The sequence below is a fragment of the Gouania willdenowi genome, chromosome 9 (genome assembly GCF_900634775.1).
Source record: "Gouania willdenowi chromosome 9, fGouWil2.1, whole genome shotgun sequence".
Taxonomy (NCBI): Eukaryota; Metazoa; Chordata; class Actinopteri; order Blenniiformes; family Gobiesocidae; genus Gouania; species Gouania willdenowi.
In genome coordinates this window covers 611,983-624,427 of record NC_041052.1, presented here as the reverse complement: position 1 = coordinate 624,427, position 12,445 = coordinate 611,983, and the positions used below count along the sequence as shown (strand labels likewise).

Sequence of the window (12,445 nt, the reverse complement as noted above, 5' to 3'; positions counted from 1 at the left end):
TTTTTTATTTCATTATGTACGCTTTCTTTTTTTCTTTTCTATGTTTTTGTGTTTCTTGTTTTCATTCGAAATATTTGTGGAGCATCTGTAAAATAAAACAATTTCCCCCTGGGATAAATAAAGTATATCTGATTCTGACAGCAGAACATATCTGTAGTGATAAGATATATTTTATGTTCCCATTGATTTTCTGAAATTTAAATCTAATTTATTCGGGTTAACTTTATATTCCTGCATTTGATAAGTGTGTAAAAAAAACATGGATAGATGAACTGATACCTGAAGGCACGTGAGCAGGTAATAAACCTGAATAGAGATAAATTAGCCTGAAACTTAAAGGGTGAGATCACGTGTCAGTCACTGAGGTGCAGAGTCAGCTTTGCTGAGTCATGTTGAAAGACCAGTTTGTCCTGTCGTCTCTATCTCACACTTAGTTCCACAACCTATACTTACTGTAAAGATGAAGATGGCATTAAAATATGAATTTAAACCTTTCATTTTTTACAAAACCAAATTTTATTATGTGACATTTTAACTGTAACTAAAAATATCAACAAATATGGAAAAACAAAGAATGTCCTTGTTTGAGTGAATTATATTTCCTGAAGCTCCACCCAGCAGATGATGTCACTAATTACTTGTTCTAATAATAAGTGTTACACAAGTTTGTTTTCATTCAAACTGTAATGGAACATGATGTAGCATTTTTTAAATAATACGTTGTGTGAAAAAATGGTGAAAATTTCGATTATACAAGTTTTTTTAAAAAATAAAATAGAAATAAAACATGAGCTCCTTTTATCCAAACTAATCTACCACACCCCCTAATGGAAGTGCAGGACAGAAGTTTTAAATAATAGTTATAAAGTCTGATGGTTATTTTTCTTGAATACATTCTACAGGTGATTAAATTAATCAGCGACTCACTTTGAACAAAGTTTTACATCAACATCATTTTGTAAAAGCTGCAAATTCCAACCAAATCAGAATTCCTATTAATTCAACTGGACCAAGCAAAGGAAGGAATTGTGTCATTTTTACATATCACTAATGACATATGGGAAAATGTTTCATGGCATATAAGTTTCTTCACTTTTTGGCAGCAGGAAAAATGTAATTATGACAGTTTTTCAAATTATCACTGAGCATTTCTTTAACATTCAATGTTTTCCAACCCCTCAGTGTGATTATCTTTGAGTGACATGCACTCATTTATGAACCCAATAGAAGCTTAAAGGCATTTATTTTTTTAAATATAATTTTATGTTTGTAAATAGGGAGCAGTTATTTCATTGTACTTTTACTTTTATTCTTTTTTTCTGCAATTGTAAAGATTTTCTTGCATATAATGTATGTTCTTACACTGAAATGGTACGTTTGAATATAATTTACAAAAAACATTCTGATTATATTAAAATGTTGGCCTTAATTAAAACATTCAGTTGTTCTGAAAAGTTTTGATTATTCTTTAATTCCCGTGTCAATAATGGTCACAAACGCAAGAAGTCTTTGAATTGTCATCTGTCACTGATTGCTTGGATATTGTTGGTGTCATTCAAACTTTATATATCATTTATAAGTGAAAACTAGGGCACATCATTGTTATAATTGCACTTTATTTCTAACTATTCTGTGACCCACTTAAGGTCAAACTGGACTGTATTTGGGTTTGAAACACCTGCTTTAAACCATTACACGTGTTTTAACAAAACAATAGCAAGAAAAAAAAATTATTTTCATTATATCAAAAAAAAAAAAAAAAAGATAAAATGTATGTGCTTTTTTATTTTATTGTATTTTATTTTGGAGGGGCTGATCTCTCTTTGACTAAATACAAATGTAAGTTATGAATGATCTTGTAGTTTGTCTTTGGTAACAATGAAAAGAGGACTGCTGTCAGCAAGTATCTGAGTCTGGATCTTTAGAAGATAAAGACCAAGTCAAAAACCTTGGTGTTCTGATTGACTCAGATCTGACATTCAGCATCAGATCAAATCTATCACAAAAACATCTTCTACCACCTAAAGAACATCTCCAGAGTGAAAGGTTTAATGACTCAGAAAGATCAGGAGAAACTGGTCCATTACTATTGGAATGGTCTTCATCAAACATCTACAGCTGGTTCAGAACGCTGCAGCTCAGGTCTGAACCCAGCAGGTCTCTGAGATCTATGGACACAGGTCAGATAGTGGAGCCCAGAGCTCACAGTAACCATGGTGATGCTGTGTTTAGTTGTTATGCTGCAAAGAAGTGGAACAAACTGCAGCAGAGCTGAAGTCAGCATCACATGTGAACATTTTTAAATCAAAGTTAAAGGAACTTTTTTTATCTACTGTGTATGATTGAGAGAGATTTATGGTCATGATGATGATGTCATGTGTTTGTTGATGATTTAAATTGATTTTACTGATGATTTTAAATGTTCTTATTGATTTTAAACAATTGAATGTTTTATCATGTAAAGCTCATTGAGTTGCCTTGTGTATGAAATGTGTTGTACAAATACATTTACCTTGCCTTACTGGTTTAAGGTGTAGTTTAGAGCAGTGGTTCTCAACCAGGGGTACGTGTACCCTTAGTGGTACTTGAACACATTACAGGGGGTACATGGAAACATTGATGAATCTATTTCCAACATGCTGAGTCATATTTAAGCCTAATTCTGATACTGTACATGCTCATCCAACATCTTTTCCACCCTTTGACAATAAACTGTATTAATGGAATAAACAACATTGTGGCCTTAATATCCTATTAAATTGTTACTAACATGTTACACACATTACTAAAAATTTAGGTAAATATATTCTTTGATATACAATAATTTAATGCACAAAATTGATATTTAGTGTGTGTTAAACGTACACGTTGACATTTTCAAGCTGTAGGAGATTTCAGAGGCCAACATGTTAACAATATGTAAATAAAATGAGAAAAGTTACTAAATTGTAGTGACGAAGGGTTCTCCTAATCTAAAGAGATCCTCAGGGGGAACATGAGACAGAAAAGGTTGGAAAACACTGGTTTAGTGGGTGATGGTGAGGTCACTGCTGAACACTGCCCCCTGTCTGAGAGTCACTGTACTGTCGGACTCACACTGAGCATTTATAAGAGGGTTTTCACGGCGCGTCATCAACCCGGAAGTCGCCATTTTGGCGATATTGCTGCAGCAAAACAAACCAATATCAAATCCCGAATTTCAAGAGGAAACAGTGAATTATTGCCGTGTTTTTGGCTGTACCAATCGGTCAGATCGTGTAAAACATTTAAGATTGCCGCGAGTTTGAGGAGCTTTTTTGTGGTTTATCCATCGCAATATTTCACCATTCCTCTCGAAATTCCAGATTTGCTTGTGTACGTGTGGTTTGGTTTGCTGCTGCTTATCGCCAAAATGGCGACTTCCAGGTAGATGACGCACCATGAAAACCCTTTAAAGATAAAACACTAAATGTGTCCCATTAAATAAATCTATCAGACTGTCAATAAATAAAAAATCAAACATGTTGATTGGTGATATAAAGAGAGTAACAGGCCTGCTCTGATTGGCTGATTCATTAGTGTATTTAAGTGCTTACTAATAAGTATGAGGCTGCAACAACAAATCCATAAAAATCAACTATTAAAAGCGCTGGAAACTAATTTCATTATCGATTCGCAACATCGTGGTTTTTGTCACTGACCGTGACGCAGACGTTTGTTCACCTGCAGAGATTGTGTTCGTACGCACGAGTGTTTGAGTGCATTGTTTTTGTGTGCGCGCACCACGAGTATTTGTTTGGGTGCACGCATGTGTTTGTGTGCACGCGTGCCAGTGCGTGTGCTCGTATGTGAGACTTTTATTTCAGTTTACTCAGGGATTCAATGAGCTTTATAGATAAACAGTTCATTTATTGACCGATTAATCGATTATGAAAATAATCATTAGTTGCAGCTTTGCATGAGTACGATGTTATTTAAACTTCGTGATTGATGAGTCATGTCTGACTTGTAAAGGCAGCTGTTTTTAGGTTGTTAGTGTGTAAATATACATGTTTATTTCAGATCAAGCAAATGCAAAGTTTTAACACTTAAGCAGAAAGTTTATTCACTTCAATAACTTATTGTATTTTATTCTATAGTCCTGTCAGCATACAGGACCATAGATTTATGGAGAATATCTGCATCATTGACGCACACGCGCACAAACACACAAGTTTGAAACATTACTGCAAAAATATCTGGGCTTAAATATAAAAGCTGAAAATCACTGCTGATTAAACTGAAGCAATCAAACCAAAGGTTTTATATCGAAGTTTATTATTAGCTGTAATATTATGCTTTTATTCAACTTAGTGGTTGCTTTTAAACGTGACCAATTTGAACAAACATTTAGAAACCAGTACGACAAAGACCTGTAACAGAAGTTTTGGTGATTTTCAACACGTGTTTCAGAGGAAAAAAGATCCTCGGGTTAGGTTTTGGATTCACTAAGTGTAAAGTCACATTTAATCATATTGGAATCACATATGGATGAAGTCTGTGTTTAGTAGTAGTCATTCAGGAAGAGAATAGCTCCAGCCATCTAAACCAAAGCTAACTTATATTAAAATGAAAAGGACAGAGGCAATGCTCAATATAAATAGGTTGGTACACTTTAAACAGCAAAATGCTAACTGTAATCCCTGCAACCTAAAAACAACCCTATGGCGATTTAACGCCACGCCCCCTTCACATCTAATATTTACATTACGTCAGAACATTTCATTTACTGCTGTGACATTAAAACACAAATGGAAAGCAAGAAATCGTGTTAAATTGTTTAGCATTTCTGACATTAATTTATTCAAATAATACCTAATTATTCTTGAATAACTTTAAATCAAACTCATCTAAACAGAACAAATGTAGAAATAAAAATATGTGCTGCTTCTTCCATTTCACACGGACAGTTTTAATAACAGAGGATGATGATGAAGAAGTCGTATTCAGGGACTTGATTGGACATCTGACTCCAGACTGTTCTCAGTGAGCCAATCAGAGCACAGTTTGGAGCAGATCCTGATATAAAGGTATGAGATGTTCACACACTGGAACACATTAAATAATAAAATCCCTCATTCACTTAAATTTATCTTAAGATGTGTGACCAGTGCTTGAACCACCTTAGATACAGGAAGTGAGGCAGCACATTCAACTCAGAGCTGCTGTTCTTCTTCTTTCTAACTACACATACAAACACAGAGGAGTCAGACCCTGGCGTTAGGATCCAACACGTGTGGTGGTGGTCTTCCTGTCAGAGAAGAAGCTCCTGAGCAGAACCACCTGACTGATGCTGACCACCAGGAGGATGAAGGCTTCTCCGATGGACCAGAACGCCACGCGAGTGTTCAGGTCCTCGGCACGACTCCGGCCCTGGGCCTCACGCAGACGGAAGTGGGTTTGGTAGTCGATGATGGACTTCAGGGCCTCGTGGATCGACACACACGCTGATTCCATCTGAGATTTACAAACATGAGTCAACATTTAATTATTCATTATAAGGGACAATGATGTGATGCTTAAATATTCTGTCCAACTGCATTTCTTTTTGTTACAAAATGTCACAAATATTTAGCCTTTTTTTTTTTTAATGTCAAGTGAATGGCTTTGACTGCTATGGGGTTGAGATCTGGAGACTGGCTAGGCCACTCCAGGACCTTGAAATTGTTTTTACGAAGGCACTCTTTTGTTGCCCGGGTGAAGTGTTTGGGATCATTGTCGTGCTGAAAGACCCAGCCACGTTTCATCTTCAATGCACTAGCTGATGGAAGGAAGCTTTCACTCAGAATCTCACGATACATGGTCCCATTCATTCTTTCCTTTATACGGATCAGTCGTCCTGGTCCCTTTGCAGAGAAACAGCCCCAGAACATGATGTTACCACCCCCATGCTTTACAGTAGGTATAGTGATCTTGGATGCATTCTTTCTCCTCCAAACACGTGTCTTCCATTTTCTAATAATTGCTCCCACAGTTGATTTCTTCACACCAAGCTGTTTACCTATTGTAGATTCAGTCTACCCAGCCTGGTGCAGGTCTACAGTTTAGTTTCTGGTGTCCTTTGACAGCTCTTTGGTCTTGGCCATAGTGAAGTTTGGAGTGTGACTGTTTGAACTGGTTATCAGTATAAAACACACCTGTCCACAAACTCAAACAGGTTCCATTAATACAGGTAACGAGTGGAGGAGGAGCCTCTTAAAGAAGAAGTTACAGGTCTGTGAGAGACACAAATCTGGCTTGTTTGTAGATGACCAAATACTTATTTTACCGAGGGATTTAATAATGAATTCATTAAAAATCCTACAATGTGATTTTCTGGATTTTTTCTTCTCATGCTGTCTCTCATAGTTGAGGTTTATCTATGATGAAAATTACAGACCTCATCTTTATAAGTGGGAGAACTTGTACAAATGGTGGCTGGCTGAATACTTTTTTGCTCTACTGTATTTATCCGTTGAATGGGATATCCCATCCAATGAATTAATATAATAAATAATCTCACATTTTTATGCATTGACAGTATCATTAGCTTCCTGCCTGGGTTCTTTCATTCCTGCCTTTTCTGTAACAACAGTGTTGTTTTTGGTCTGAATTATTGATTTTAATTATTCATAATTTTAAACTTAATCAACACCTAACCTGGTCAGGACTAAGTTATGAAGTGGATCAGATCTGAGTGGGTATAAAAGCTCTGCCTCCTTTTGTGCAGCACTACTGTTGCTCTTCGCTGTCATCATGGATATAAATAAATTATATTTATTTAAGATCATAAGTTGTTCCTCCTGTAAAGATGCTTGCTCTGCCAGGTTCTCCATTGATTGGTCAGATCCTGCAATCTCCACCCCTTTTATGTGAACGTGCACGTACCGAGGCTGAAATCACTTGGCTTAAATTAGCGTGTTGTTATCGACCGTCGCAAGACAGCTTCTCTCTGACAGGGAATGTTTGGTTAGTTGAAGAACGCTAACAGAGAATAATCCAGGATATAATTACCTAGATTACGTAGCATAGGGCCAAAGAGTCCCAATACTAAAAGATATATATTTATTACTAACCAACCAAGTTTAATTCAGAAAAACACACCTTCTGCAGACAATGTTGGATAGCTTTATTCTTTGTGATGTCATTAAATTTGACCTCTTGAATTTTCAGATTTAACAATATTTACTTTCCCATAGATTAAAATGTGTGTTATTGCTTTCTATGATGTGGTTAAAACATGTTTGTATACACCTGTGCACCCCTGACTGACTCACCTGAGTGTAAGCAGTGACTCTGTTCTCGTGGGGGAACAGAGGGGGGTCGTCTCCAACCTGGAAGTCAAAGTAAACCGTCTTGTGGGTGAAGGTGGAGAACTCGTTGCTGAAGCAGAACTTGTAGGTTCCGTTCTTAGCGGCGGTGAAGGTGAAGCTGTCGTACTGCTTCTTCATCTCTTTGTACAACGTGGTGCCTTCAGGGTCTTCTAGACGACAGTCCACATCATAGTGACCACCCGTCACTACCTGGAAAACAAAAGTACTGCTAGTAAAATGTACATTATATGGTATGAATCATTTATTTAACAATATAAACAGTGTATAATTACATTTTAGAACGGTTTAAAGGAGCATAGGGCAAAAAATAAACATTACATTTATTTATTTTTTAATGCTAATGGGTGATGAAGCGTTCTAAACCAAAGATAATGAGTCCACACATATTTCTACTCATTGCATTGAACAGATTGTGATACATTTTCCCGTCCTGTTCTGTAAACCTGGAGTCAAATGACGCTGATTGTTACGTCAAATGATGTTGGTGCGCGTTAACGTTAGCTTGAAACGGCGCCCTAATAACCCGGAAATAATAAAGAATGAGAGAAAAACGGCTTGGAGACAAGCACAGTGGACTGTTTGGTTCCACAGACGTACGCAGAGGCATGTGCACAGGTATAGCAGTAAATAGTCACATAAACAGAGAGTAAATAAATAACCGTGTCACAGTTGGAGTGCTGATGGGGTCGTATTATCTCCTCCTAGTCCGACCCAACAGTGAAAACCTCGTTTTTTTCTCAAAGAAATGCCATATGTACGTTTGTTTTAGTGGTAAGCACTGATTTTTATTAACAAACAACTGTTAATGTCAACATCAGATCAGTGCACAGGTAACAAGAGAACGTGAAACCCAAACAGAACCACAGTACACACAAGAGACCCATGGGATCAATTTATATAATCCATGTTATTGTGCAGTAAAAGGAATGTTTCAACGGTTTATTCCTTTATAATTGTCCTCTGATCCATTCTACATCCACCACGGATCAGCTGTAGCAGCAGGAAAGGAAGAACACTGTCGCACAAACCACATCATGTGACCCAACACCACCACCAGTTCTAAACATCTGTCTGAACCCGACCCGTCCGGAGCCGTCGGGTCCCGTCAGGGTTGGGTGAGGTGTCCATCCTCTATCCACAGTATCTAATAAACAGTTGATGTGCGCTCCCGCGGTGGCTGGGTTGATGGCTGCAGTTACCCTAACGACCGTGGTGTCACTATGGAGACTGATTTATACATCCTGCTCTATAATCTTTTAAGTGACCAAAAGTAACTGGACAACATATAACCAATTAAGAGGGTCAATCTTAATAATCTAGGTTTATTTTACTCTCAGTTGTTTACTGTATATATTTGCTAGAGCTGGACGATACTGACCATTATAGTTGCACGAAACCCACAATACACAAGGTACCCCACGGTGCCAAATTGTAACGGTTCCTACTATACTAGAAATTCTACACAACGGTACTACCGTGGATTACGATACTACCGGTACCAGTTTCCGCTCCATAGCGGCTGCCTCTACTCTCCTCCCAGCACAGTCTAAACTCACTGCACGCTATTTACTTTAAAACAAACCAACATGGCAACCAAACTCCACAGCTGCTGAATGATTGGCTATTTGCCTGTTACTGGTGACGTCCGGCGATTTGATAGGCTGTTTCCGCATGCTGAGTCCGCCCGTCTGTTAGCTTAGTGGCTGTTCGTGTGTTTCTGCCGGCATGAAGGAACTGAAGACAGCTCCGCATTGACGGAAACTCGCTTCAAAACAAACAAGCTAAAGTTCTGTCTCACCTGGACGCGTGCATGGCTTAAAGTCACAAACACGAGACAACATATGGCAGAAGCACCAAGCCCGAGTGGCGAGTATGCCATGGCATCGTCGTAAGTGGCATCACTATTTTTGCTCAAAAAACTAAACTCCAAAAGTCTCATTTGGAACTATTTTGGCTTTAAATGACGCAGAGACGGTAAAGCAATAGGAGATCTACTGTGCAAGCGCTGTCACCGGCTATAGGAGCCAAAGGAGGAACACTTTTTTTGTTTGTTTTTTCCGCATTGGACTCCGAGCAATTTTTTTTTACACAGATATTGACAATGTACAAACAATATTTACAAATTATATACATACAAAAGAGGGATCACATCCATTGGCATCTGAGATTAGGGTATCGATAGTAGAGAAAACCATAATACCGATGCAATTAAAATTAATCGTTCAGCCTTACCAGAATCGTCTTTCTGGTCAGGCTAGAGTCTATTTGAATGAAAAAATATAGAGATTGATATGGTATATCGTCATTTTCAGGAAAAAATATTGAGATATAAGTTTTGATCTGTATCACCCAGTCCTAATGATAACTTTTACTTTAAGTACTATTTCATTGAGCTACTTTATACTTGTACTCTGGTATTTTATGTATGACTGATTTGTACTTGAGTACAATTTCAATCAAGCCAACTACTCTTTACATCTCTTCTAATTACTCAGCAATAATCCAATAAAACTGGGTAATTCACCTGGAACTCTAAGGTGCACTTGGTACCGATGATGATGTCCTCGTAGAAACACTGCTTAGCGTTATCCGGTAGTTCGAAGGTGAGCTCGGTACCGAGAGCCCAGGCACAGAGCAGCTGGGCCCACAGAACCTGGACCAGTAGCCGGACAGCTCGCCTCATCCTGGGGCAATAAACACCTGCAGAGTGGGAGGAAAAACCTGAGAAAACAAACACAACCCGAGCTTTAGCCCCACATAAGGTCAGTGTACAGACAGAGGAGGAATGATAATATAAATAATAATGGAGCGAACCCGGACATTGACTGTTAGCTTTGGCTAACTAGCATCTTAGCTCACCTATTTATATGCTATTCAAAAGTGCCTAATATTCACAGTTTCTACCACCAGCACCTGCATAATGCACTACTAATGACTTGGTCGTTATTTAGGCAAAAGAAAAGTTAATAACCGCGCATTCATTAACTCGTTATCATGATTAGAGATATTTTACCTACTTTTTACGGACGTCTTCACCCTGATGGAGGTGGGTGTATTAACATGACGTCGTTCTAACCTGAAACACCATTGGTCGAAGGTGGCTAAAGCCCGCCTGCACTCAGTCCTCATTGGTCAGAAATTGGAAGAGGGGGAGCCTGAGTGAGATCACGTGGGTGGACGTAAACGTATTTGGAGAATACGTAGAAGTTCCAACGTGGCTGACGATGAGCCGGTATAACAGTATTATCCAATAATAAAACACGTTATTGAGCCATAAACTGTGGTTTCAATTATTAAACATGCATATGTGTGTTATTATAACCAGGTGAGGGAAATGTGTGTCAATTAACGTCATTTAAAGAAAAGAAACTCTGCACATGAACTACGTGGATCTTCACATGTTGTGTCTACAAAGGCGATGTTTTGTAATGTCAAAAAAGTAACAGATATATCTCAATGACCTAGAAACAATGTGAGAACTCACTGACCTTATTTGGTTTCAAGATAAATTAATTTAAAGAACTGGTTTAAAATTAAGATTAAGGTAAAATGATTGAATCACATCCTAAACCAGTTTGTTTGATGATTTTAAAATGGATGTTTCAGTTTGTCACTGTCCCCACATCACATGTGTCAAACTTAAGGCCCGGGGGCCAAATCCAGCCCTTAAGAACAGGGGTTCTCAACCTTGGGGTCGTAAGACACTGGGAGGGTTTCTCCAGATGCCTTTAAGAAACTAAGAATTGTACTAATTTTTTCTTAACAATTTTTGCCCATTTTTGTTTATTTTTACTCTTTTTTTTCTACAACTACACCAAACTTTCCATATTTTTACTTATTTTCATCACTTTTTCTTGCCATATTTTTGCTCCTTTTAATGTATTTTTGCTACATTAATCCCATTTCTGACACTTCTACATCACATTTCAATGTCTTTTCTGCACATTTTTTTCCCACCTTCAACACATTTTCATCACTTATAAACCCTTTTCCAGCACTTTTCCACCTGATATCACACAGTGACCCATTATTGTCACATGTAACCTCTTTTCTTCATATTTCATGCTTATTTTGGCCAATTTAACCACATTCACCATCTGTCATGCTTATTATTTGCCTGGTTAAACTAATTGTTCCAATATTGACATTTTGAACCCTTTTTACCACTTTTTCTGTCTGTTTTTGTCCACTTTAATGTGCAACTTTTAACCTATTTCTGTGGTTTTTAAAATCCCATTTCACCACCTTTTTCATTATTTTTGGTCACTTTAAACCCATTTTATTAGTGGTTAAAACCAGGATTTCCATCTTTAAGATGACTATAATAATAATAAACGTTCCTGGATAACAGTGGATATTATTCAGATGAATAAATAAATGTGGTTCTCACAGATTCATAGAACAATAGATCATCATTTTACTGACTTTATGGATGGACCCCAAAAATCTCTCCCCTTTATTCCCCCTTATAGATGGTCCTGTCTCCACATGACTGTTCTTGAATGTTCATGTTTGTGTTCAACCATCTTCAGGTACAATGGGGGTCCCTGCTCTCTGGAACCTTTATTTTGGGGGTTGTAGCTTGAAAAGGTTGAGAACCACTGGTTTAGAACATCAAATTCGACCCACAGGATTAAATTACAGAAACCATGAAACATTGTGTAAAAACACCAAGTAATTCAGTTGAAGATATCTCAGCCCTTCCAAATATATAAATGCAATTAAAGACCACAATAATATAGTTTTCTCACCCTTTTTTTTAATCACATGATGGCAGTCATTATTAATCGCAGATTGAGAGTTGGCCTTCGTCAGTTTCCGTAGATTTGACTTTATTAACAAATCTTCTACTTTCATCATCATGTTGTATTTTTAGTTCATTTTCAAAATTTAGATTTCAATTTCGACATTATATTTCAACTTTATTCTCGACATTTCGACTTTATTCTTGATTTGCCCAAAATGATTTTCTCCACCAAAATTGGACCTAATCTTTTTCCGTACTTTAGACTAAGAGTAGCACATTATTTTAATTCAACAAAACACTATCATGACCAAATATCCACAGCTATAACAGTAATATGACAGTAAAAAAGGTCAATTCATAAAAACAT

General features: G+C 37.4%; 1 protein-coding gene across 2 annotated transcripts; it reads right to left on the bottom strand.

Annotated features, from left to right (window-relative positions):
* Window positions 1–4,277: 4,277 nt before the first annotated feature.
* On the bottom strand, window positions 4,278–10,413 carry tmed7 (transmembrane p24 trafficking protein 7). Of its 2 annotated transcripts, none has more exons than XM_028456433.1 (4): window positions 10,349–10,413; window positions 9,856–10,052; window positions 7,275–7,520; window positions 4,278–5,475 (listed from the first exon to the last, which is right to left on the bottom strand). In XM_028456433.1, exons 2-4 carry the CDS (start codon window positions 10,012–10,014, stop codon window positions 5,239–5,241), a joined length of 642 nt encoding a protein of 213 aa, XP_028312234.1. In that variant the 5' UTR covers window positions 10,015–10,052; window positions 10,349–10,413; the 3' UTR covers window positions 4,278–5,238. The 2 variants fall into 2 exon arrangements, with proteins under 2 accessions (XP_028312234.1, XP_028312235.1); XM_028456434.1 differs by having other exon boundaries at window positions 10,345–10,407.
* Window positions 10,414–12,445: the final 2,032 nt, after the last annotated feature.